The sequence below is a fragment of the Mesoplodon bidens genome (assembly GCF_964165515.1).
Source record: "Mesoplodon bidens genome assembly, chromosome: 9".
Classification (NCBI taxonomy): Eukaryota; Metazoa; Chordata; class Mammalia; order Artiodactyla; family Ziphiidae; genus Mesoplodon; species Mesoplodon bidens.
In genome coordinates this window covers 22,515,328-22,543,186 of record NC_138166.1, presented here as the reverse complement: position 1 = coordinate 22,543,186, position 27,859 = coordinate 22,515,328, and the positions used below count along the sequence as shown (strand labels likewise).

At 51.3% G+C, this 27,859-nt stretch overlaps 1 protein-coding gene across 14 annotated transcripts in view; it reads left to right on the top strand.

Annotated features, from left to right (window-relative positions):
* Nucleotides 1–27,859, top strand: part of TNS3 (tensin 3) — a 235,607-nt gene that overhangs the window by 159,617 nt on the left and 48,131 nt on the right. For all 14 annotated transcript variants that reach the window (XM_081244808.1, XM_081244807.1, XM_081244809.1 and 11 more), the window contains 3 exons: nucleotides 18,552–18,715; nucleotides 19,701–19,827; nucleotides 19,916–19,999. In XM_081244808.1, coding sequence (XP_081100934.1) covers nucleotides 18,552–18,715; nucleotides 19,701–19,827; nucleotides 19,916–19,999 — 375 coding nt within the window. The remainder of the gene's footprint in view (nucleotides 1–18,551; nucleotides 18,716–19,700; nucleotides 19,828–19,915; nucleotides 20,000–27,859) is intronic.

Below are 27,859 nucleotides of genomic sequence, written 5' to 3'. Positions count from 1 at the left end.
CGTGGGGACAGGCAGGTAACCGCGCACTCCAGGTGACGAAGATGTCTCCTGGCTGGCCACGCAGGAAGCGGGAAGGCTGTCCGTGGGGCAGCGGCCTGCGAGCTGGAGAGCCAGGGCCATGGGGGTGGCTGGAGGCGGGCAGGTTCCGGAGAGTCGGGGCTGAGAGGCGCGGTAGGAATCCCGGCCGCCAGGCCCGGCTGCAGGGTCGCGGGCCCTGAGGACGTCCCTGTGTGCACCCTGCAGCTCTGGGGGCTGTCCTGGGCAGGAGGTGGGCACTGCGCAGGCTCTCACCCTTAGGGCACGGCTGTGCAAGGCCAGGGCCAGGCCTTCCTGCCCACCTGCGAGACCTGGGAAGGCTGGGGGTAGCTGTGGCGGACAGAGGTGGCCTCTGGGTGTACGGCTGAGTGGACGTGGGGCAGGGAGTTGGGATCCGGCCTGTGACAGGCTCTCCACGTTGGCGAAGCAGAGGCTGTGGGCCCTGGAGAGCTGGCCAGGGAGGCCTGGGAGGGTGCCCCACAGGCCGGGGGCACTGGGACAGAGGTGGGGTGTCCGGGTCAAGGAATGGAGTGTCCGTCTAGAAGCTTCCACACAGAGGAGGCGGATGGGGCCAAGGCAGGTGTCCAAGCCTGCTGAGGTCTCGGGGGGTGGAGGGGGGTGTGGAGCTGCAAGGACCCAGAGGTCACCTCGGGGCTGAGAGTGAGGCCAGGCCCTCCCGCGTCGGCGTGTTGGTGTGCGTCCACCTCTGGGGCATCAGCTGGTTCCCTAAAGGCCCTGCCTCTAGAAGTAAAGTCTGGAGGGGTGACAGAGGAAGCGCTCTGTCACTTCCCCCTACTCCCGAGTGTGACCCTGAGTGCCGAGCCAGGATACTGATGGGGCAGGGGTGCCGCTTTTGCCGCAGTCATTGTTCTTGGGACCCTTTCTTCTTCTTAGGCCCCTGGCTACAGGGGCGGATCCTGTCTTAGTTGAGTTTCCAGAGGTGTCAGGAAGTGGCCCGCCCAAGGTCACATAGGTCATTCGCAGTAGAGCAGGATTCGGCCCCTGTGGCTGCACCCAGAGGCCCTGCCCGCTTTGCAGTCAGATGGAGTGGATTGCAGAACCTCCCCCGCAACCCCGGGTCCAGATGTCCTGGATTACCTGAGCTTTGCAGACCTTGGTCCTACTTAGCTGTGCATTTGGCGGACTGTGCGACTTTGGGTTAAGGATGTAGTCTCTGAATTTCTGTTCGCTCTATCTGTTAAAAGAAACCCTATCACATACCCGGCTGGTGGAAGTGTGCAGGAAGTGCTGGTCCGCACGCCCTTGTAGGGTACCTGGATCACGTGTGTGGCATCCCCTCTTCCCTGAGTACCTGTGCCCCTGGATGTAAGTAACTTGGAGCTGGACGGAGCTGGAAGAGCCTCCTGGGAGCAGATTATCAGACTCTACCCTGTAGCCATAGGACAACAGCAGTAATAGTAGCAGCTAAATAGTTGGAAGGATTTGGATGTATGAATTCGTAGAATCAGACACATTCAGGAGATTCTGAGTTTAAAAAAGGTTTCAGGGGCTTCCCTGGTGGCGCAGTGGTTGAGAATCTGCCTGCCAATGCAGGGGACACGGGTTCGAGCCCTGGTCTGGGAGGATCCCACATGCCACGGAGCAACGGGGCCCGTGAGCCACAAGTACTGAGCCTGCACATCTGGAGCCTGTGCTCCGCAACAAGAGAGGCCGTGATAGTGAGAGGCCCGCGCACCGCGATGAAGAGTGGCCCCCGCTCGCTGCAACTAGAGAAAGCCCTCGCACAGAAACGAAGACCCAACACAGCCAAAATAAATAAATAAATTTATAAACTCCTACCCCCAACATCTTCTTTAAAAAAAAAAAAAGGTTTCATTGAAAACAAAGCTATCTGCATCCTGTCTCTTATCTCACCAAACCTACTTAAAAGAAATTGCTTGGAAAAATTAAAACCAGAAACGTTTTTTTTGGATTAAAACCTCCTTTGAGATTTGGAAGCAGTTGGAGGCATCCGAGTGTATAGGGGGAAAAAGATTCCAAGGCTCAGGTTACAGTCTGACAGCCTCCTTTAGTTCATTTGTTTTCCAGCTGATGGAACTTGGTCCCTAGTGACTTCTTCTCCTTTATTCTTGTAGCAATAAAAGGTAGAGCCTGGGATGTTAGAAAGTCTCTTCATTTCCTCCACCCTTTAGTTAGCTTTTCTTAAATTACTTGATAAACTCATCGCTGTAATTATTGGAATTCTAATTTTAGATCTTTTCTAGTTCCTTGTCTTATAAAAATAATGACATTTTTTAAATTAAAGGACTTGAATATTTCAACAGACCCGTAAAATTCAGCACGTTAGGTTATTAATTATGCAAATTCAGTTAGAGTGTTTATTAATCCATTCACGTTTGATAGGAACCTCGGGCGTTTGCCAGTTTTCTTTTATACTTTTAAAACTATGGTGATGTCAGTAGATTAGGTATAAGCAATGTGGATGCTAACCTTCAGAGACCTTTCTGAAATTTGCACGTGAGCTTCTGGTAGGAGGCCTGAGCAGCGGTGAACACCTGCCAGCGGGGCAGCTCATAGCTCACAGCACGAGGATGGGCCTTCTGACCCGGAGCTTGGCTTTCAACTCCAGAGTCAGCTCCTGTTTTAGGAGAGTGCCAAGCTGGGAAGTGTAGTGCCTTTGAGACTTGCACTACATTGATGAAAAGGATCTGGACGGTGTAAAGGGTTCTCCGAACAGCCTGCATGCAGACTTCTGGCTCTCATTCTGGGACATCTTGTATTGACAGAAATCCCATCAAAAGAATGTGCACGTCTGTAGCTTTCGGCCACTTGAATTGAGGTGGAGAGAGAACTTCCTTCCCTCCCTGGCTGGTATAGAGGACACTGGAACCCATTTGATTTTAATATTTAAATGTTAGTATTTACACCTCTTGGTTGCAAAAAGCTAGATCAGCCAGCAGCAGAAAAAAATCACTAGATGGCAAGGAAATTTCATAAAAGTGTACAACTAACCAACTGATTCTGAGTTGTGGAACATTTCAGAAGGTTTGGGGATGCTGGAGACCTGTGCTTGGAAGATGTTCCAGGTCCCCAGCACACATCCATCCCCTAGATGGGGGAGGCCAGGGCTGCCGAGCTAAGCTGGTCCACATGTGGCTCTCGGTTCTACCATGCTGAGTAGGAAGGGGACAATGAATCTGAAAGACTCCATGACATTCCCAGGATGGTGGCTGTCATGCCACAGATGCATGGTCCCATGTCTGTGTGCCTGAGGCTCAGCCCTATTGATGTGGGGCAGTATCTGACCAGAGCGGCGTCAAGTCTTGCACACAAATGGGAAGTAGGCCGGAAAGTTCCAAGACGCTGTATCTTCTACGTGAGACCCTCCCTGGCCTGCCTTGCGTCTTGCCCCCAGATGCTGACTGCTGCACAGTGTCTTAATTCTGGCTGTACATAGAGGTTTGTCCCAGAGACCTCAGCATCCTGAAGTCAGTGAAATCCTTCACTCTTTGCAGATCATGTCCTGACTATGAGAAAGACCACCAGTTATCTGCTGGTAGAGAGTTGGGAATGGTATTACCTGGAGCTCCTTCTGGGGACTGCTGCATGTCCTGCACAGCTCACATTGCACCAGCTCTACAGGCAGCAGCATGCCCACTGTGCCTCTGGTTATTTCTGAGATGAAAATTATATGTGAAGGCTAAGCATTTTCTGAGAAAGTCTACTTGTTATCAGCACAATAATAATAATGGTGAGGATGGTGATGGTTGTAGGGATAATAATGGTGGTGATGGTGATGATGGTGGTGAGGGTGATGGTGGTGGTGGTGATGGTGATGATGGTGATGATGGTGGTGTTGGTGGTGATGATGGTGATGGTGATGATGGTGGTCATGGTGATGATGATGGTGGTGATGATGATGATGGTGGTGATGGTGGTGGTGATGGTGATGGTAAAGATGATAGTGAGCACTGCCACACAGCTCCTGCCCCATTCCAGGTGCTATGCTGAAGCTTGCCTGCATCACGCCTGACCTTTATGCCCACCATAATGTGTAAAAAACCTCCATCTGTCTCACTGTGCATCTTATGGCTGAGCCCTTATTCCACTAAACTCAGTTTTTGCCACCAGATCGAAACCCCTGGAGGGCAGTGCCAGTGACTTACTCATTTTGTTTACTGACACATGGGAATGTTTGTAAATAGAGGGGATCTGGTGCTGGTGGAAATGCAGGTGACCCTCCAAAGACCCATGTGTCTCTGCTGAATTGACACGGGGACCTTAGCGAGGTTTATCACGGGCAATGTAGGGCGCCAGTCCCCACCCGTGAGGCGAGAGTGGCCCCTCAGAGGTGGGGTCTCAGAAAGCCCTGGGAGACCTTGTAAAATGGGGGTGAGATGTGGCGGCGTTTCACGCCCTGTAGGCGCTCAGCACCTCTGCAGCTCCCCTGCTCTGGGCTGACACCAGACCGTGCTTCAGCCACAGCACGTCTGGGCGCTGCTGTGGCCTCATGCTGGGCCAGCTGCACTGAAGCCCTGCTCAACGGTGGGTTTCTTGGATCACATTTTTTAAATGAGGGGGGATTTCAACTGATAGTACCCAAGTAACAAAAGAAATGACTCAATCTGTGAAGTTTATGATTCCATGGATGGCATGAAGCCAGCTCTGTTCTCCTCATACCTATGGGCTCCTTGTTTCCTGTTGTCAAAATATTTTAGTCATGGTACATCAACCCCCAACCCGCAATTGTCAGACCCTGGCAGACCCTGTGTTCTGCTTGCAGATGGCACTGGGACACTGTGCCCGTGCTCCTCATGTCCTTCTGCAGACAGACACAGACGTCCCTGCATGAGTGCTCCGTGAGGACTCATTTATGCTGAAGGAAATTCACAATAAGTATCAACTTTCAGTAATTGATAGTGGAAAGCCTGCCAATTTAAATTACATGTTAAAGGGGCTTCCCTAGTGGCACAGTGGTTAAGAATCCGCCTGCCAATGCAGGGGACACGGGTTCGAGCCCTGGTCTGGGAAGATTCCCACATACCGCGGAACATCTAAGCCCGTGTGCCGCAACTACTGAGCCCTCACGCCTAGAGCCCATGCACCACAACAAGAGAAGCCACTGCAATGAGAAGCCCGCGCACCGCCACGAAGAGTAGCCCCCGCTCTCCGCAACTAGAGAAAGCCCGCGCGCAGCAACAAAGACCCAACGCAGCCAAAAATAAAAACAAACAAATAAATAAATTTATTTTAAAAATATTATATGTTAAACCCAAACCAAAGGGATCCAGTGTGAGAACCTGAGATCCTCAGACGTGGGTCCACACCGTGAGTGTAGGGTCCCTGAGCGCGGGCGGGAGCCGCAGCGGCACGAGCCCACAGGGGCACGGCAGGAGAGCCAGGAGCATCGGGGAGAAGAGAGCGGGGCCTTTCCAGGAGGAAGTTCCGTGGAGGCTGTGCAGATGCTGGAGAGAGGCAGGGCCCAGGTGTGCGGAAGTGCAGGTGTGTTCGAGGACCGGGAATCCAGGTGCACGGAGAAGAGGGAAGGAGGGGTGAGCGTGGACCCTGCCCACGTCCATCATGAGACAGAGTGCCTGCCCTCAGGATTTCCGCTGTTCCCCGAGGCCGCAGATTCTGACGGCTGGGGAGGGCATCTCAGGCTGACCCCGACGTCACCCACGGCAGAGGATTCAGGCCGCCATGGACCCCGGCCAGGGGCTGCGAGGCTCCTCCTCCACGTCTGAGGCTCTGGGGCAGCCCCCGTGCTTCCAGGAGAAGCTGGGCTCCACAAAACCAAGAAGTCTCCGCCAGCATCACCCGTGCTCAAGGCACTACTGGTTCCTCTGGTCGGATGAGATGGAGGATGACGTCCAATCACAGAGAGGAAGCTCGAGGTCAGAAGGGGCGGGTGACGGAGGCTCAGACTTGGCCCATGGGCTCTTCCTGCGTGGCCAGCCTGTGTTAGTTCTTAGGCCTTTCCCGGAAGAGGGTCCCGGATCAGGGTCAGAACCTGCTGCAGACTGTGGTCTGGGGACGTGGTGAGCAGAGAGCGAGGGCTCAGGTCTTTTCTCTCCACCCTCAGGCCTTTCCGTGTCGCCCTTCCAAGACAAGATGACTGTTTTCAGGTCAGGGGGTGCTCCTGTGTCCAGGGAGCAGGCCCTGGCGTCCCTGCAGGAGCCGGCAGCAGAGCGTGTGGGGCCAGCAGCTCTGTGTCCTTGGCAGGAGAGGGCTTGTCCCACCCTTGGCAGCGACCTCAGGAATAAGAGAGTGAAGGATGATCTCCACTGGTTTCCTCTGGGAAACATAAAGTGTGAACTCCCTGGAACTACGTTTTGGTTCTCTTTCGGTGGGTTTCAAACGGTGAGGGTGGCCTGGCCATAGACAAACCTTTAGATGGCGGGTGTTACGCTCACAGGTCTAATGCAGTCTGGGTTTGGGTTCACTCATGTCGTCTGAAAAGCTCTAGCAGAGTAGAGCTTAAGGAAATGTGTCCATACCCCTTCAGTTGAGTCATTTTCCATTCAGTATTGTGAGATGAGAAAGTTACAGAGATCTGTTGCAGAACAATCTGAATATGCTTAACATTATTGAACCATGCACTTAAAAATGGTCAGGGTGGTAAACGTAATGCTATGTGTTTTTTAACACAAAAAAAGCAAGTACACTTTTTTTTTTTTTTTTTTTTTTTTTTTGCGGTATGCGGGCCTCTCACTGTTGTGGCCTCTCCCGTAGCGGAGCACAGGCTCCGGATGCGCAGGCTCTGTGGCCATGGCTCACGGGCCCAGCCCCTCCGCCGCATGTGGGATCTTCCCGGACCGGGGCATGAACCCGTGTCCCCTGCATCGGCAGGTGGACTCTCAAACACTGCGCCACCAGGGAAGCCCGCGAGTACATTTTTAAAGCTTAGAATAATTTCTTAATTGATCTGCTTTGTATATGCATCTTTGCATCCCTTGGAGTCACTCAAAGTCATGGACTCCTCTGTGGGTGTCTGCCTGACACTGTCTCCCAGCCGCCACTTCCCTCTCTTTCCCCTCCTTCCTTCCATGCATAGGGTCCTGACCACACAGTTCTGGAAGGGGTTCGTGGTTAGAGTTTCTGGCTGCCCACTTTGATCATGGTCCCTGAGCTTGGCTAATTTAACTCTAACTTCACACCTGCCCACTCACTGTCCCCTGAAACCCACTATTCCTCTCAGCTGCCCAATCAGGCCTGTACCCACTGAGCCAGGCGGTGAGCAAAGGCACGCGGGATCCCATCGGTGTCACCACGACAACTCTGGATGCTGTTTTGAACCTGAGTTAGAGCGTGTGGTTTCAGGCTGTGTTTAATGCTGACCAGTCTCAGTACAGCTGCACGATGCCTCCTGCCCTCGGGACACACAGGAGCCAGCGGCTGGGAACACGAGGCACAGTGCTTCCTTCAGGGAGCCCGAGGAGGCCTGGCCTCTCATTCAGTGACCTCCACCTGTCACGGGCTCTCTGGGTTGTCATAGGTCAGCCCAGGGTCACATCCTCCCTGAAATGCTTCCCTGACCACTGTCACTTCCCCATGTGCCCAGGGCTCCCCCCATCTCCCTGGACAACACTGGCCTGTGACTGACTGTGCCTTTGCTTTTCCATCACCCCCCCACCCCACTCATGAGCTCCTGGAAAGCAGGAGGAGCCAAGAATTACAGTGCGGGGGACGGATTTCCTCCTCCCCAGGCCCACCAGGGAACCAGGATAAAGGAGACTGTGGAGCGAGGGCCAGTGAGCCCAGGCCAAGGGCTTCTGGTGATGTTCCTGTGGACTCTTGCTCTCCGTTTGCTGCCACAGGTGAAACTGGGCTTTCTCCACCAGTGAGGTCCTGTCACTGGAGGTGAACGGCAGGCAGGGTATTCATGTGCCATGAGAGACCACCAAAAAGAGGTTCCTGCCCAGGGGTCAGGACGGGCCATGCCCCTTCAAACTGATGCTTTAGGACCATGAATAGTGGTGGATGGACCGATGCCCGCAAGCGCACAGTTAGTGATGGAGTCGGCTTGTTGTGCTGCGGGGAGCTCTGCATGCTTCTAGTTTGGAAGAGACTTCAGAGCGAGAAATGCACGGTCACTGCTGGAAGCTGTTGTTGCAACTACTTTCTTTCATTGCATAAAAGCACATTATAAGGCTTCCCTGGCGGCTCAGTGGTTAAGAATCCGCCTGCCAATTCAGGGGACACGGGTTTGAGCCCTGGTCCGGGAAGATCCCACATGCCGAGGAGCAACTAAGCCCCTGCGCCGCAACTACTGAGCCTGTGCGCCACAACTACTGAAGCCCACGTGCCACAACTACTGAAGCCCACGTGCCTAGAGGCCATGCTCCGCAACAAGAGAAGCCTGCACGCTGCAACAAAGAGCAGCCCCCGCTCGCCACAACTAGAGAAAGCCCGTGCAGCAGCAATGAAGACCCAGTGCAGCCAAAAATAAATAAAAATCAATAAGTTAAAAAAAAAGGCACATTATAAATCCGAGAGTTGATGAATCAGTTCCTTTTGCTGCAGCGACCCTCACCACACAAACAGGCAGATTCGGGTGCCCCACGTGGTCACTTTGACGGGCGTCTCCCGACGTCCCTGAGAGGCCTGGAGTTGCGGCCTCTCCTGCCTGCTCTGGACCGCCTGGGCCAGCCTGCAGCTGTGGTTCTCAACCCCTCAAGCCCATGGTTCTGTTTTTAGAACATCTGTTTTCTGATGCCATCTTCAGTACCCTGAGATCAGTCATAGCCGATGCAAACTACTTAAACACATAATTTAAAAAAACCTATGTAACACCCTGACACTCGTGTTAAAGGATAAATAAAAAGAAAGCAATTTAAAATAAAATAACGTGCATCTCAAGGTGAAAACCCTTGGGCAGGCCAGCCTAGGAAACAGAAATCAGCCCCTCAGATCTTTTTTATTGGGGGAAAATGAACCTAATGTAAAATTTACCATTTTAACCATTTAAAAATGTACAATTAAGTGGCATTAAGTACCTTCACAATGTTGTACAACCATTACCATTGTCTAGCTCCAGAGCACTTTTGTTATTTCAAAAGGAAATCTGTACCCATGGTCAGTCACCCCCATTCCACACTCCCCCAGCCCCTGGCAGCCCCTAATCTGTTTTCTGTCTCTAGGGCTTTGCCTCTTCTGGACATTTCACATAAATGGAATTGTATGATATGTGGCCTTTTGAGTCGGGCCTCTTTCACTCAGCATAAGGTTTTGCAGGCTTAAGGCTGAGTGATATTCGACTGCATGGACAGCCCACACTGTGCTTATCCAGTCATCGCTGGATGGTGACCTTTTGGTGATTGTGAATAGAGCTGCTGTGAACGTTCACGTGCAAGTATTCGTTTGAACCCCTGTTTTCAGTTCTTTGGGGTAATACCCAGGAGTGGAACTGCTGGACCACGTGGCAATTCTTTTGTTACTTTGCCAAGGAGCTACCCCCTCAGATGTTTGAAAGCCCACTTTGGAGACCCCCGGAGGCCAGTAGTGACCTTGCCTTTTGGTTGCTGTGCGGCTTTTTACATCTGTGCTTTAAATTACAAGCTTACTTTGAGTAAAACATGAGCGTATTCCTGAAATTTCTTATACTAGAAGGGTATGCTTCCTAGCTTTTTGGCCACAATCTTTCCCTTTTAAATATGTCATTCTAGAGGCAATGCTACCACCTAACCAAGCACTTTGGAGTTCCCCAGTGGAAAGGGTTTTCACTTTCGCAATCCAAAAGGTCGGCTTTTTTTTTTTTTTTTTTTGCGGTACGTGGGCCTCTCACCGTTGTGGCCTCTCCTGTTGTGGAGCACAGGCTCCGGACGCGCAGGCACAGCGGCCATGGCTCACGGGCCCAGCCGCTCCGCGGCATGTGGGATCCTCACGGACCCGGGCACGAACCCGTGTCCTTTGCATCGGCAGACGGACTCCCAACCACTGCGCCACCAGGGAAGCCCGAAAGGTAGGCTTTTTTACTTGGCCTCTTGGTGTGCTTTTGCTGGAGCCCGCTGGTCTCATTCCTGTACGCTTTCCTAAGGCTCTGGGGTCGGTCGGGTCAGAGAGGGCACCCCAGAGGGAACGACTGCTCCTGCCGAGGTCTTCAACGTCATTCTGCACTCTGACTAGGGATTTCCAGCAGATGTCACCCAGCTCTTCAAGAATATACCCTGCCGGTGAATCAATCCCTATTTCAGCTTAAGGGAGGAAAATCTCCTTAAGTCATCCTGGGAACATTTAAGCTGGGAAGAGTTTTTGGGCTCTTTGTTGTCGTTTCCCCTTTTCCACTCTCTCTCTAGAGGATGCACATGTTTATTTGAATGAGCCGAAGTCAGGAGGCCTCAAACTAACTCTGGAGCCAAGTAATCCAAACGAATCCTTGGTGATTGTTTTTGCTCCTAGGAATTCGAGGGAGATTCCAGAACCCATCCGTGCAAGCCTGATGATGCAGGCTTCATTCTTATATGATCGTATAAAGATAAATAAATAGCTTAAGGGTGCTTCACTTTGCAGTGGCCCAGATAGAAGATGAAGGTCGTCTTCTAGGAGCTCATGAGTTTCCACCTAATTGTCAGAGCAGGCGTTTGCCACCTGGCTGCACAGTGCACTCACCCGGGAACTTGACAAAACGCAGGTGCTGAGAGTGCCCACGCAGCTTCCGCCTCCAAAAGGCCTGGTTGAATTGGCCTGGGTCGTGGCTCGGGGGTCAGAATTCTTCTAAATGCTCCCCACTTGTGTAACTCCAGTGTGAATCCAGGGTTGAGACCAGCCCTGGTTCTCAACCTTGTCTGTGTATTGGAAACATGAGAGTTTTTAAAAAAATGCTGACACCTGGGCCTCACTCCCGCGGGTTGTGACTTCACAGGGAAGGGGTGAGGCCCGAGAGTCAGCATTTTTAGTGTGATTCTGATGTGCGGCCACGTTTGAGAATCACTGTTTCACATTTGGGTTCCATCTTGCGCCTGTGTCCAAATCACCTGGAGGCTGACCCACTGTTTGGTGAGGCAGGAGAACTTCCCCCTGCTGTAGAGCTTCAAGGACAGGCGGGTGTCCTGTGCCAGAGGTCTGGGCAGTGACTCCCTGTGCTGGCCCTGCCGCAGGTGCAAGCTTTATTTGGGCAGGCAGAGTGGGTGCTATGACCCCACCTCTCCGCTTCTCAAGTTCCTCTTTATATAGGATCAGATAGTCGCCCGGATAAATCTGAATCTGCCCTAGCACAGTGCAAGGAAAATACAAGTGTGCTCTGAGTTACCTACGACCATGTGTCTGCACTCTGTTGCATAACTGGCAGTTCACCGTATTTCGGTGCAGAGTAGCCAAGGGGCTCCTGGCTTTGTAAAATCCAGTTTTCTAGTATTTTTACAGTTTTCTAGTCGTCTGAGAAAGTCGCCGCTTGCACCTCTGTTGGCTCAGGGGTAAACTGGCGACCACAATGCCACCCACCTCCCTAATTAGGCTGAATTCAGTGCTAGGTGCTAAGTGCTTGACGGGCACCCCGCAGTCTTGGCCTGAAAACCCCACGTCTTCAGGGCTTAGTGGGGGCATCCGGGTGCCCCTGTATGAGGACTGGCTCTCCTCAGCACCCCTGAACTTTCCCGCACTGACCCCATGCCACTCTCTTGTGGTGACCCGTGTAAGGTTGCAGTACCCGACCCCGATCTCAGCAGGGCTCCATCCGTACGAGTGGCCTGAATGACCGAATGACCAAGCCTTGCTTGTCTCTCAGGCTCAGTGAGCTCCTGCGTCCCATAGGGAAGCTCAGCCCCACCCCCCAAGCCTGTCTTGGGCTGAGGCAGCGCCCCGAAAAGCCGGATGCCCTCTGGCCCAGCACGTGTCCTTGACCCCAGCTCCACCTGTGAGTAAAGTGAATTGTTAAAATGCTGAGATTCTCAGGTCTTTGGGAGTGGCAGTGAGGGGACACCTGGGGACACCTGCCCCCCTTTCCAGCCTGGGTAGATGGGTCCCGAGGCCTGGAGTGCATCGTGTCCAGTGACAGGAGGAAAGGAGAGGGGTCTGAAGACCAGTGTAGGGACTGGCCAAGAGTGGGCCGTGTCTGGTTGTGTGGCCATTGCAGGCCACGTCACAATGCCACGTGTTGGCGGAAAAAAGCAGACCCCGAGCACGAGACTGGCAGGCAGCATTCTGTACAGGAAGAGCCGCTCCCACACCGACCCTCCACGGAGACCGCAGCCGGGAACGTGAGTGGGGCTCGTGCAGGGACGTGTGGGTCACTGGAGATTGTCGGTAACTCTGTGGTCCTAGGTTGCCACGACTTCTGCACGGAACCCTACCGCTTCTGTGACTTGGAGGGCGGTGGTGTCCTGGGGCATTTTCTAGTGGCCGCACCTGGGCCAAGCAGGGCAGGGGCAGGGGCACCGGCTCCAGCTACCCTTTGCCTGAGGAAGGCCCGTCGGAGAGGGCAGTTTGCCGAGCCACCTGCAGGGTCCCAGCCGGCACAGGCACAGGGCTTTAGTGCAGCGACGCTGTCCTCCTTTCATTCAGTCTCCTGCTTCCTCTTTCTTGGATCTGATTTCTCTACTGAGAAGGAAAAATAGGGTCATGGCCAGATTTATGGAGTGGATTCTTGAATACAGTTCAACTCGTCAAGTGAAATGGAATCAAGGCCCTCCCTTGGGAGGGTGGGCAGCCTGCATCTGGCCATTGTTGGATGACCCAAGGGGTGGGGGCCCCCGCCCAGCGGTGCTCACATCCCAACCTCGCGGACACCCTAGTCCTGCTCTCTTTAAATTAAGGTAACTTGTACAGCTCCTCTGAGCTTATTGGTGCAGAAAGCCACCTCCCATAGGATTGTCTCTGTATCTGATGAGAAGATCCAGCCATCACACACGGCAGACTGGTCAGAATGATAGGTTAATCAAACACCAAACACGTTTGTATTTGTGGATCTTCACATAGAAACTAAATACGGGCACAAACTGCAGGCATATTGCAGGTTGGGCTCCAGACCATCATCATAAAACAAATATCGTCTCAATAAAGTGACTCAGACAGATTTTTTCTGATTTCCCAGTGCATATAAAAGTTATGTTTACACTATCCTGTAGTCTATTAAGTGTACAATAGCATTATGTCTAAAAATATATATACATACCTTAATTTCAAAATACAAAACAAAAAAAGTAATTACAGTAGTAATATCATAGACCACTGATTACAAGTTACCATAGCAAATATAATAATAGTGAAAAAATTTCAAGTATTGTGAGAATTACCAAAATGTGACACAGAGACATGAAGTGAACAAATGCCGTGGAAAAATGGTGCCGATAGACTTCCTTGATGCAGGATTGACACAAGCCTTCAATTTGTAAAAAACAGTATCTGTGAAGTGCAGTAAAATGAGGTGTGCCTGTACTAGTACAGAGTTAGTTCTACTAGAATTAGAACTAGTAGAGAAGGACTTGGAAACGTCTGTGAGGCCAACTCAGAGTTCTACAAAATGTAAAGAAAACTTATCCTTCTTAAAGATGATCTGGATCTTGTTTTCCTGATTTTAAAAGTAAGACCTATTATTAGTGAAAACTTTGGAAGATATGTTGGGTTGGCCAAAAAGTTCATTCTGGTTTCCCGTAACATCTTACGGAAAAACTCAAACGAACTTTTTGGCCAACCTAATAGATATTTTTAAAAAAACTATTCACAGTGCCTAGAATTCCACGACCCAGAGACAGCCTCTTGTGAACATTTTGGTACATTTTCTTATTTTTAAAAATCAAAATGAAGTCATAGATATAATGCCACATGCTCACTTTTCCACGCTGCTCTTTTCACGTAATGTTTTAGCATGTTTTCTCCCTTCACATTCCATCAAACAGGATTTTCAGTGACTGCATGAATCTTCCACTGGCGTGTTTGGTGGCTGCAGTTTTCACATTTGGCTCTTGCTGTGGGTTTGTGTCCTGCACTGGCTTTTGCTGCATTATCTCATTGAGCCTGGATCAGGCTCAATGGTGACGGTTGTCCTCATTTCATCTCCAAGACATCTGTCGGACCAACCAGTGGGCACAGAGGCAGACCTGCTCCGTGCTTGGCCAGAGGTGGCCTGCCCAAGCGGGCCGGGGAGCCGATGTCTGCCAGCAGGTGGCCGTGGGGTCAGATGCCCTTTGCCCAGCCCCACTTCCACCGTCAGGCAAACAATTCTCGGACAGGAAGGCCTCTAAAACCCGCCTCCTCCTACCTTTGGTCCAGGCTGCTCTGAGCTCACCTGCCCTGGGAACTACACCCCAAGCCAGTGTTTTTACTCAAATGCCAAAGGGGGCATTTCCAGAGATTGTAAGGAAGAAGCCATTGTTAATCTGAAATTCACTTGAGGGGTAGGAGGACTTGAGAAGCCAAGCGGGCGTCGACTGCCCCTTGGCACACGGGCAAAGGAAGGGTCCCCGGTCCCAGCTGGTGCCCCTTCCATCATCCGCGTTAGCCATTATCAATCACTGAGGTGCCGACAGCACCGCTGGCTGTGTGGGTGGGCCGTGCCTCCCAGGCCTGTGGGCCACCGTCTGCACTGAGCAGGCTTTGTGAAGTGGGAGGGGACAGTGGCACCTCCTGGCTGACCCGCCCCTCGCTTGGTACTGGTGCGCGAGGACAAGCGGCCCTGGGCGAGTGGAGTGTGCAGTGGGGGGTTTTTGGTCAGCTCCGCGGGCACCAAGCCCCTGTCTGTAGCTTGCTGTGTGGGATAGGGCAGGTCTCAACCCGAGACCCCATTTTCCTCATCGGCAGAAACGACGCAGCACACCGCCTGGCTGTTGTGAGGCAGCCTGGCTCTGCTTCCCGCTTTCCTCCTGGGCAGAGGTGGGCACATGCGGGCATATCCCGGCGCCGTGGCTGCGTCATGCACCCCTCCTCGTTTCTTCAGGAACATCACCCTGGGGTCGGGGTGGTGCTGGGGACCCTCCTGTCTACACCGCAGTCTGATAGGAGGGCAGGGTCTGTCGCCTGTGGGGGCCTGGCCTCTGAAGACCGTGGTGCCTGTATCTTTGCCTCTTTGGGAAGGGAAGACACACACTGTGGCGAGAGCGATGCTCCGTGCAGGTCACAGCCTGGAAACGGGGTCCCCTGTGGAGCTTGTGTGAGTGCCCCGACCCCTGCTCTCAGCGTTGGCCAGGCCCGTCCTGGCATAGACCCTCGGTGGCCACCTGTGACCACACTCTTGCAGGCCGGGGAGCAGTGAAGTATTGATCCATGATTATTGAAGAATGAAACCCCTAACTGCTGAACCACATGCCCTATTACTTAGGTTCAGTGAAGGCACTCGAGGTGGTATTTGATACGAAGAACACTTTCCAGGAGAGATTTTTTTCTTTTTTTTGCGGTACGCGGGCCTCTCACTGTTGTGGCTTCTCCCGTTGCGGAGCACAGGCTCTGGACGTGCGGGCTCAGCGGCCATGGCTCACGGGCCCAGCCGCTCCGCGGCATGTGGGATCTTCCCGGACCGGGGCACAAGCCCGCGTCCTCTGCATCGGCAGGCGGACTCTCAACCACTGCACCACCAGGGAAGCCCCTGGACATGCTTTTATAGCTGGGCCTTTGCAGTACATCCTCGAGGCTGTGCTGGCTGGTTTTTATATGCAGGGCCGTACACGGAATGGGGCCTCAGTTCCTGGAACCCTCTGGTTCAAAGGACAGGGCTGAGGTCACGGGGCATTGAAGTCGGGGAGCATGCCCACACTCTCCGCACCTTTCTGGGGCTTCATGCCACACAGCGTGTTGAAGTGATGGCAATGTGTTGTTTCCACAAAACACCATTTATTATCCTGCATGTTGAACAGAAGCTGTCTTCCTGTCCCCAGATCCCTTGTCCGGAAGGCTTTGGAGCAGTGCGGGCTCTGGATCTCTTGGCTGTGATGGGCTGCAGGTGTCAGTTAAAGGGCCACTGAGCACCCAGTGCGCGATTTGGGTGGAAGCGTTTCTTTGGATGAGGTGCTCCGTGCTCTGTGTAATCCCTGCAGCCTTGGAGGAGGGCATTGGTGCTCCCGCTCTCAGGGCAGCCAGGCTCGCACGGGCCCCTCTGTCCCCACTCTGCACCTTTGTTGCCCCGGTGACAGCACGCGAGCCCGTGCCTGGGCCCCGATCCTCCAGGGGGCCAGCCTCTCCCTGCGGCCTCACGCCTCCCGGCGTCCCCTCCCTCGGTGGCTCCAGATGCCCATCCAGGGGCAGGTCTGTGGCTGTCAGGGGCCAGTCCTGCAGCACCGGTCTCGTGGAGGGCGGGAACCTGAGGAGGGACCCAGAAGAGGACCACAGGATGGCGGTGGCGCTGTGTCAGTGTGCATGTGTTAAACGCATTTTATTTCATCCTCACCCCAGTTTTTCTCTGCAGGGGAGAAAAGGGGGCAAGCATTGTGCTCATTTTTCACATAATGGAACGGGGGCTGGAGGATGTCCTGCAGCTGATCCTCTAGCTGATGAGGGTGGACATGAGCCTCCAAATCCCAAATCCTAATGCCCTCTCCCCTCGCCCCTCCAGGCCGGGTCTTAGCGGGCAGCTGTTGGAAACGGAGGGAGGGTGTCAGGAGGGGTGGAAGGATTCTTCTGGGAGGGGCTGGCCACTCGGAGACCCGGTTTAGATCTCGCCCGCTGGCTCACCAGCTGAATGGCACCGAGCAGACGTCCTCCCGTGTGACACAGAGGGCTGTGCCCTTCTGGCCTCTGTCCGAGGAAGGGACCCTCGGGAAGCTGGAGGGTTTGGAGGTGGGGCGCCCTTGAAGGAGTCCCACTCCTCTCCTCACTGGACACAGCTGTTGAGTGTTCTCCCTCTGTGGACGGAGCTCCCTTCACGCGGCAGCCTTTGAATTCCATGCAGCTTCTGAAAGGCCCTGCTGAGGGAGGGGCACGAGGCTTGCCGGGGATGCTCACGTGACAGCGTGTTCACAGCCGTGGGCAGAGTCTCTCCAGCTGAGCCACACGCACATTGGTAATTTAAACCCCACCTTTAAATGCAGTGTCATCATGACCGTCACAGTTGCAGGGATTACACACAGCTTAAATCTGAACTGTAGGGAAAACCCTTAACACGTCTGAATTTTCAGAGGACATCATCGATAGAAACATTGCCATCCTAACAGCCTGCAGCAGGTTTCCCAAACCACCAGTTGTGAGATTCCATAGATCGATTGCAGCCCCCAACCCCTCCCCCATCCCCCATAAAGTGAGTCTTAGTTGGTTGGAGCAGGGCTGAGGATCTGTGACATTTCTTGCACTGGACAGTGGGACAGTGAATGCTGACTGTTGGTGCTTGAATTAAGCTTTTTTCCCCCCAGGATTCCTCGCTGTTAAGAGTCAAGCTGTCACGTGTAGGGTCCTCACTCAGCCCTGAAGCTCTGCAGGTGGTGTGGCCTTCAGGCCACTCTGGCCCTGACGGGGGCGGGCAGACAGGGCTCGCACACAGCTCTGGCATGCTGTAGGTCACACCCAGCCTGGTCATATCCCAGAGCCCTGGGTGCCGTCCTGGTGCCTGTCCTGCCCAGAAGCCGGTTCCGGAGGGAGTAGGCCGGCTCGCCGGGGCTGCTTCCTCCCTGCCCCGTGAGTCTGAGGATGCCCCTCGGTCGCACGTCTACATGCAGCAGCCCCCGTGGCTCCCCTGAGCAACCAGTGTGGACCAGCTATGAAATACAAAGTATCTTTGACACTTTGAAATAAAAAGTGTACAGGTTAACAATTCTGATATCACTATACCTGTATACTGGGATTGAGCATAAGAACGGATAAAATTTTTTTTTAAAGATGCAGGACAACATACCAAGAAGGTGACCGTTTGTGTAGGCAAATGGATATGTATTTATGTTTGTGACTCAAGGAAAGATTTCTGTGTCTCTGGTCTGAGTGGTTGTTACCTCCTTGGTGGTCATAAAGCAAGGTGCAGGCACTCTGACCCCAAAGTTGACCGCAGATGCCCTGAGAAGGGGAAGGTGGATTATGCGGGCAGAGGTCTCAGACTAAGTCCCAGGGCCTGCAGCCGTCAGGGGGCCCACCCTGGGTTCTTTGAAGCTTGACCACCACCAAGAATCTTTCTTGCTCACTCAGCCAGGGGAAAGAAGCCTCGATCCTGGGTCCCAGCCTTTCTCTGTCCCTTATGCTTCCTGAGCACCTCCTGTGTGCCGGGCCCTGTTCTAGGCCCTGGGGAACCGGCCAGGCACGATTCCCTGGTGGAGCTGACGCTGGGAGAAACAGCCAGGAACACGGACAACGGCCAGTTCACACAGTAACAGGATGAGCCTTGAGAGGGTCACGCTAGGTGAAAGACGTCAGACAGCAAAGGACGTGGAGTGTGTGGTTCCATGTACATGAAGTGTCTAGAATAGGCAAATCCATAGAGACGGAATGTAAATTAGTGATTGCCAGGAGCTGGGGGTCGGGAATGGGGAGTGAACGCTCCCCATAATGGGTTTGGATGGGGTTTCATCTTGGGTGATGAAGATGTTCTGGAACTGGAAAAAATAAAATAAAGAATGCCTCTGAGAAGTTTTAATGTCAGTTTTAACTGCGGGTCAGTGCTCTCCTCCATGATGAAAGCGCCTGCAGCCCACGTGTCTCTCTCCTAACAGGTGACGAGCCACTGGGCGGAAGGTTCCGGAAGCTGAGCCTCGAGCAGTATGACAACAGTGCTGGAGAGCAGCCAGCCTTCTCCACATGTGGCTGGGGAAAGACTACCAGCGCGGAACAGGCCCCAAGCCTGGCGCCTTTTCTCTCTTCAGACAGCGCCAAAGAGGTATACACACCACCACCCAGAACCTGGCCTGAGCCCCGTCCCAGATCGCCAGTTCAGTTCCCCGCCCGCCTTTGTCCCCATCTCACAAACGAAGTTCCTCCCTGAAGGCAGGTGGTGTTGGGGAGAGCCCAGCTGTGCATCAGCCGGGACCCTGGGTGGGATCCCCGCTCTCCCGAGAGAGCCGTGCAGGCGTGCACCTCACTCACTGGGGTCATCTGAGCCTCTGTGTTCTGATCTGTAGAATGGGGATGAGGGGCCCAGCGTGCAGGTGGGTCATGAGGGTAGAGGTCTCAGAGCTCCATGGGTGGACGACAGCAGCAAAGGGCAAACAGAAGTCATCGCCAAGGGCCCCAAGTCCCCAACCCAAGGCCTCCCGGCATCCCCGAGAGGGAGGAAGAAAGCAGGTCAGCGTGAATGTGTGCTCCGTGGGGAGATCTACAGAGCATCTTTGGGGAGGCGTACTTAAGGCTTTTATTCAGAATTGAAGTAAGACAGGTTGGCGAACCCCCAAACGATGAACCCTTTGAAATTAGGGTTTCATTGACTCTCAAGGTGGAAAAGTTGGAACCCAGAATAGACGAGAAAAGAAAGTCACCAGTAGTCTTAACACACACACACACATAGAACCAGTGTTAATATCTGGGCTATGTCCTGCCAGCCTCTTTTCTCTGCCTGTGTTTTTAATTCATTGGGAATTTTATGTATCTGTGAACACACTACAGGTGACGATTCGTTTACCCTGCTTTTTTCACTTAACGCTCGCTTTCCCTCTGCTGCACAAACTCTCTGCTAACTCCACTTAAGAGCTGTGGAATGTTGACCACAAGACCCTTCCCTCTACCTTGACTGTTATTGAAACTTCTTCTAGTTTTCCACGGCTGCCTCCTGTCCCCAGTCTCAGACGAGGGTTGGCTCAGTGGGTGCCAGGGGCCCCCAGCTGTCTGGAAGTGGCCTTCACCTGACCAACCCCCCTTGCCGATTTCAGGCGGTGATCACCACGTATCCCCCAGACCTGGGTGTGATCGACGGTAGGATCTTCTCTCCAACCAGCAGTGGCAGTGAGTCCATCTCTCCCACACCAGCATTTCCTGTGTCTCCAGAAACGCCATATGGTAAGAAAGAAGCAGAGCTCGTCGTGTGCAATCCCACCCCTTCAGGGAGCAGAAGGGAACAGCTCGTCACTCTGCTTTCTCCTTCCAGTGACAAGAAGCCCACGTTATCCTCCGTTCAGCCCATCCGGGCCGCAGATGGGCAGCCCCAGCGGTCTGTACAAAGGAGCTCCCGGTAAGAAACCCACCTCCTTTCCTCTGCTCTGGATGTCCTCTCATGCAGAAATATTTCCACGTGTGTCACATCTCAGAAATGTGGCTCTGGCTGGGAAAGGTGCAGGGACACTGCTGTGCAGCCCGCTGGGGTTAGCAGTGGTGTTGAATCTCTGCCTGGCATCCTGCAGGTGTGCTTCTATTTTCTTCTGCTCGCATCAAGCGTTGATGCGGAGGGTCATGGTGCTCTCAGCAGCCAAACATCAGGGCTTTTCAACTCCTTGTGGCATTACTTGGAGTTGAAAAGAAACTGGAACACCCAACCCCCCCCTTTTCAGAGGAAGTGGGGGCCACAGAGAGCAGCGAGCTTCCCGCTCTGAGTGGCATGGCTGCCCTCGCCCGCTGCCCGCTCACACACACCTGTCCTGGCCCCTTATGTTCTCGGCCGCCATCCTGGATCTCCCCAGCGAGTGGCCGCTTCTGGACGGGTCTGCTTCCTCCCTGGGCATGTGCCATACTTGCAGGGTCAAATTTGTCTGTGCACCGGCCCCGGGGAGGGAGTTAACACAGTGGTGGTGGGTTCTTCAGCATCCCTTCCTGGTATGACATTCCCCACCTGCCTTGAGAGTCCAGGATGGGCCTGGCCCCGGGCAGGTGGGGCGGGGATGTAGCTCAAGCTGAACTTACACTTTAAAATCGCTCTTCTCTGCAATTGTGGATTCCTTATGCGGCTGCTTTTCTGCCCTGGGGAAGCTGAGTGAGGGTTCCCACTTCTGCTCATTAGATGCACTTTTGGGGGAGGGGGAAGCAGACATTGTGTTTAAATCCCACCTCTTACGCAGGGGAGGTTGTAGTGATGACAACTAGCTCCATTTTCCTTCTTTTTCCAGAGAAAACGAGATCCATGTGTCATTTAAGAGAAGGGCCATTTTTCTTCCAAAATTTCCTTTATGGTTTTAGGACCGTAGATGCTTGCTTTTAGCATAGAATTAAACTGCACGTCTTTCTTAGCAGATGTAACTGAAATGAAGGGTAAGAAGAAACGTGCGCTGTGTTGGTGCATTTGTTTGTACATGTAGGAGCACAGCATGAGAAGTGCCTGTGTTCCTGTGCGTGTGATGCACGGACTCACACACGTGAAGCCGTGTGTCTGTTCTTCTATGTTCTAATATAATTTAGATAGAAGCAGAGGGACGTGCCTCCATTTCCACACAGCCCCCTCCTCCCTGAGTCGACCGCGATTAATGGCTAATTTGAACGTATTTAGTGGATTCCGGCTAGAGCCCAGCCCTCTGACACGGAATTCAGTCAGATTCCACCACTCCAAGACCAGGTTCACTGGAAACATGCTGGTGACAGCAGTGGAGGGTGGATGATAAGCTCGAGGAGAGAAAGTACCAGAGAAAACCTGCAGACTCACTAACAGCTCTGAACGTGGGCTGCTAGGGCCACTGTGTGGAGCATCACAAGCCCTTCCTGAACTTGAGAGGGGCCTGGGGGCTGAACGAGCTCGGCGTGCCCTGTGTGCAACCATCCCGGCCTGGAGCATCAGGCCCTGGGACAGACGTGGGCTGCATGGGCCAGCATGTCCATGTGTGACCGTGTGGCCCTGCACATCCAGTGTGGATTAGGCTTGTGTGCAGCCAGTGTGTCTAAGGAACTTTGGTGTGCAGATGTCCGCCTGGAAGAAGTAGGGCTTTGATTTCAAATACAAAAAGCAAACACGTGAAATTGGAGCTGTTTAATCTTAAGAACGCCTTCCGAGTCTTCCATGTTTTCATTTCGGCAGTCCCTGAGGACGTTAGCCCAGGAAGAGCTCAGAGACACACACAGAGCACTGGCTGGGGGCCCCATGTGCTGTGCACGGTCGAGGGGTGGGTGGTGGCTGACCCCTGAGACACAGCGATGGTGGTGGCTCACACTTAGGGACTACATTCACCCCTCTTCTAAAAATATAAGCAGAAAGCAGTGCAATTATAAACAGGGAAACAGAAAATAAACCAAAGAGCTGATTCTTTGAAAAGATCAATGAACTTGACAAACCTCTAGAAAGACTGACAAAGAAGAGGGAAGACACATGTGCTAATATCAGAATGAAATAGGGCTATTGCTGAAGACCCTGTAGAAGCCAAAAGGACAGTAAGGGAATAATACAGACAACTTATGTAGTGTTTAATGATAAGCACAAATTGTAAACAATGTGAAACAGACCATTTGAAGACCCTGTAACTATTAAGGCAATTGAATTGGTAATTTATTAAACTCCCCAAAAAGAAATCTCCAGGCTCAGATGGTTTCACTGGGGAATTCTACCAAATATTTAATGAAGAAGTAACACTAATTCTACATAATCCCTTTCAAAAAATAGATGAGGAGGGAACACATTCCAATTCATTACTTGAAGGTAATGTTGCCCTGATACCAAAACCAGACAAAGGCAACAGCAAAAAACAGCAAAAAAGATAACTATAGACTAATTATCCCTTATGAACATAGACACAAAACTGCTTAACCAAATAGAAGCAAATGGAATTCAGTAATATATAAAAAAAAGTATACACCATGGCCAAGTGAGACTTATTCCAGGAATGCACGACTGATTCAATATTTGAAAATCCATCAGTGCAATCCACTGTATTATCGGGATAAAGAAGAAAAATCACATGATATCAATAGATGCAAAAGAAGAATTTGACAAAATTCACACCCATTAATGACTAAAAACCCCAGCAAAATAGAACGGAGGGGAACTTCCTCAACCTAATAAAAAGCATCTACAAAAACCCTACAGCTAACACGACTGTTACTCCACATAATGCTGGAAGTTCTACAGGGGCACCATGCAAGAGAAGGAAATAAAATAGATTGGAAGGGAAGAAATAAAACTGTCCCTTTTGGCAGATGTCATGATTGTCTATGTTGAAAATTCTAAGGAATCTACTAAAAAACCTCCCAGAACAAATAAGTGAATTCAGCAAGGTTGTTGGATATAAGATAAGCACTCAAAAATCAATTATATTTCTATATGGTAGCAACGAACATGTAGAAACCTGAATTTAAAATACGGTGTTGGGACTTCCCTGGTGGTCCAGTGGTTAATAAGACTTCGCCTCCCAATGCAGGGGGTGCAGTTTCGATCCTTGGTCAGGGAGCTAAGATCCCACATGCCTCGTGGCCAAAAAACCAAAACATAAAAACAGAAGCATCAATAAAGACCTTAAAAATAGTCCACATCAAAAAAAAAGTTAATAAAAAAATAAAAATACAGTGTCATTTATAATAGATCAGAAGTGAAATACTAAAATGTAAAACTAACAAAACACGTACAAGACTTATATGCTGAAAACTACACAGTGTTGATGAAAGAAATAAAAGAATATCTAAATAAATGGAGAGACATGTTCGTGGGTTGGAAAACTCAACCTGGTACAGATGTCATTTATTCCCAAATTGATGCATAGTTTTAACACAATTCCTATCAAATTCCTGACAAGGTTTTTTTTGTAGATGTAGACAAGATAATTCTAAAATTTATATGGAAAGGCAAAGGAACTTGAGTAGCTAAGACAATTTTGAAAAAGAATAAAGTGGGAAGAATGGATTTGCCTAATTTCCAGATTTATTATATAGCTACAGTAACCAAGACTGTGTGGTGTTGGTGGAGGGACAGACACAGAAACCAATAGAAAACCCCAAAATAGACTCATACAAATATGCCCAATTGATTTTTTTGAAAAAAGGTGCCAAAACAAGTCAATAAAGGAAAGATAGCCTTTTCAACAAGTAATGCTGGAGCAAGTGGGCACCCACAGGCAAAAAAAAAAAAAAAAAAAGAACATTAACCAAAGTCTCACATCTTATACAAAAATTGATGTATAATGGATCAAAAACTTACATGGAAAATGGAAAACTATAAAACTTATCAAGAAAATAGGAGAAAATATTTGGGGTCCAGGCTGGGCAAGGGCTCTTAGATTAGTACCAAAAGCATGATCCATTAAAGGAAAAATTGATAAATTAGACTTCATTAAAACTGAAAATTTTTGCTATGGAAAGAACATGTTAAGAGGATAAAAAGATAAACTACAGACTGGGAGTAAATATTTGCACTGTGAATACTCAGCAGTAAAGAAACAAACAATCCAATTAAAAAATGGGCAAAAGATACGAAGAGACGTTTCACCAAAGAGGATGTGCAGGTGGCAAATAATCACACGACAAGATGTTCAGCATCATTAGCCTTCAGTGAAATGCAAATAAAAGCCACAGTGAGACATCCCTACAGACTTGTCAGAAAGGTGAAAAATAAAACTAGTGACGGCACCAAATGCTGGTGAGGCTGTGGAGAGACTGGAACTCTCATTTACTGCTGGTGGGAACGGACAATGGTGCAGCCTCTCTGGGAAAGAGTTGGGCAGTGTCTTAAAGAAACTAAACATGCAACCACCATGTGACTCAGCAATTGCACTCCTGGGGTTTTGTCCCGAAGAAACAGACTTATACTCACACAAAAACCTGAACAGAAATGTTTATAGCAGCTTTATTCTAAATAGCCCCAAACTGGAAACAACCTGCGTGTCCTTCAGCAGGTGGATAAATAGACTGCAGTCCATCCACACCATGGAACACAGCTCAGCAATGAAAAGGAACCAGAATGTTGATGCAGCAGTGGTGCCACACCTGGGTGAATCCTCAGAGCAAAGCCATTCCCCCGAGTTTACATCCTGTATGGTTCCACTTACATATCATCCTTTAAATGGCAAAATTATAGAAATGGAGAACATATTAGTGTTTCCTAGGAGTTTGGAGGGGGTAAAGGTGGAGGGGGAGTGGAGGGGTCCTTGTGGGGTGGGAATGTTCTCTATGTTGACTGTATGAAGATCACCATCCTGGTATAGCTTAGTAAGATATTACCTTTGGGGGAAACTGGATGAAGAGTATAGGGGATCTCTGTGTGACTGTACCATGATCTCAACATTAAAAGTTTAATTTAAATCCCATTGGGGGAAATGGTGTGGATGTGGTTGAAACAGTATTTATTGGCTGTGAGTTAGCAGTAGTTGAAGCTGGTGACGTCTTCACAGAGGTTCATCATACTATTCTGTCTACCTTCGTATTTTTTGGAATTTTCTATAATGAAAAGTTAAATTATAAAATGAAGGAATACTTGGTGTGGAGTGGACCTGGGTGCAGTCTGCCTGTGTTTATCGAGCACTTCTGTTCCGCAATGCTCTGCTGGGTTGGTGTGAGCCCAGAGACCCAGCCCTGCCCTCCTGGAAGTGCAGTAGGTACAGCAGGGATGGACCCAGTGATCCCACAACAGGGAAGAGCCCAGGACAGGACGATGGCACTCTGCCAATTTGTATTGGTCGTTTAGCTGGTGAGGAGGTCTGAGGGTTTGACGGGTGAGTAGGGTAGGTAGGAGCTAACTAGGTGAACGGAGGGGGGCATTTGGGCTGGAGAAACAGCAGGGGCGGGCCTTGTGGCAGAGGGTACTGCGGACCAGGACAGGATGGACACGGGGGTCTGGAGGGCAGTGGAGGGGTGAGAGGAGGCCCAGCCACAGCTGTTCTCTGCAGCCACAGAAGATGGGGGTATGTCTTGAGATGGGGAGACAACTGCTCAGATTTCTGTTTTCACACATCGATCTGGCTGCTGTATGCACAACAGCAGTCAGAGTAGGCAGTGGGCTGGAGCACCAAAATGGTTTCAGAAATGATGGGAGGAGGTGGGTTGGATTTGTGGGAGATTCAGGTGGTGTCATCAACTGACCCCAGCAGAATGGATTTGGGCCTTTGTGACTATTTCTGATTTTGTCGCTATTAATATTATGATGGCAGTTATGTTCTGGCTTCTTTGAGTTAGTATGCCGTCAGTGCAACACTAACTACATAAAATTCCTCTGTGTGTCTTATTACATCAAACTGAACTAGGTACCAGCTTAGTCAGTGTAAACCCAGATGTTGTCAGGTTATTTCCTAGACAACCAGCAGACAAATGTCAGGGAGAAACAGAGCAGGACACCAGTGAAAGGTGGTAGAGACAGATTTTATCTGGTACTATTGCAGCAGGGGAAGGAGCTGAGCTCAAATCCTAATGCAGCAAATACAGCCAAAGAACAGTGACAGGGTCAGGGGATGAAAAGTTACTAGGGGGAACATCAAGGACAGGGACATTCTTGCCAAACTGGCCCAACAGGATCTTGCTGAAGACAGGCTGAGGGCTTAGACATCAAGGAGGAGTTGAGGAATTTGATCAGAGAGCAAGCAGGGGGGATGACTTAGCAGAATCCTTGCTAAAGACTGGGCCGTCCGAGGACAGACATCAAAGGCCAAGATCGAGGCTCCAGGACCCTATGTCCGGTTTGGTCAGGGAAGGAGAGTTTGTCTCAGGAGAGGCCCATGTTATCCCCTGGAACCTGGCAGTGCACCTTTGCCTGCAGCTCTTGCCCTCTGCTCTGGGTAGCACACATCCTGTTCTGTGTCCCTCCAGGTCCTGTGGCACTTAGTTTAAGCCCCCAGACTCCAGTTCCAGGGATCCCGGGAGCCTGCCTGGCTCGTCCCCGCCACAGGCGCCTCATACCAACCCCTCACCTCTGCAGTAAACAAGCAAAGTAAACAAAAAGCAAGCGGAGGTTGGTGATGGGTGGACCAGAGCCCAGAGTAGCCTGCCCTTCCCCAGCATGTGCTCCCGATGCCTGGGCCTGGGCCTGGTGAGCTCCTCTTTTAAATCACGGTACCTGCCCCAGGAGAGTGAGGGATATTTAAATATTTACTCAAATAATGAATACTTAAATATGAATTCACATACTGTTGAATTCTCCTAGCAGTGTGTTGTAACTAGAACAGGAGGCCGTAACTTGAAGGACTGGGGACAGGTAGCGGGAGGTGACAGGGCGGCGGTAGGTGCTGGGCGGACAGCTGGCGCCAGGGGCTGGACTGTGAGCTCCATGGGGGAGAGACGAGCAGGTTCTACCCACCTGGGACCCTCAAGGAGGAGCCTGGAATGGCCGCCCTCGGGACTGTGTGTTCAGTGCATCCCTGACAGCCTACTTGACACCCCAGGAAACACATGTCTCTGGGGCCACCATCCTTAGAAATGCCAGATGTGAGTCTGTGATACTGTTAATTATAAAAAGGAATATATGTTTGGTTTTCCTTATTCCTGGCACCAAGCTCCTAAAGCCTTTGGAATTTCTTAAGTGATTAGAGCAAAACGATGTTTGTCATGTCAATGACGTGACTTTTGGAAAGGATGGAGGGCAGGTTGCCAGGGGAACCAGCCTTGTGATTGGAGGGTTGGAACTCTCAGTCCCACCCCCCTGACCTCCAGGCAGGGGAGTGGGGCTGGAAGTTGAATCAGTCGCCAGTGGCCAATGATTTAGTCAATCCTGCGTATATAATGAAGCCTCCAGAAAACCCCAAAAGGACAGAGTTCAGGCAGCTTCCCAGCTGGTGACCACGTGGGGATTTGGGGAGAGCGGGATGCCTGGAGAGAGCATGAAAGCTCCATGCCCTTCCCCATGCCTTACCCTGTGCATCTCTTCCATCTGGCTGTTTCTGAGTTATAGCCTCTTATAATAAACTGTTGATCTAGTGAGTAAAATATTTCTCTGAGTTCTCTGAGCCACTCTAGCAAATTATTGGAACCTGAGGAAGGGCTCGTGAGCACCTCTGATCTATATAGCTGGTTGGTCTGAAGGGAGGGCAGTCCTATGGGACAGAACCCTTAGCCTGTGGGCTCTGACGCTGTCTCCAGGTAGATGGAGTTGAGTTGAATTGTAGGACCCCCGGCTGGTGTCGGAGTATTGCTTGTTCGTGTGGGGAACCATCCCCAACATTGAATTGGGTGCAGAACGTTTTAGAGCCTCAGCAGGAAATGT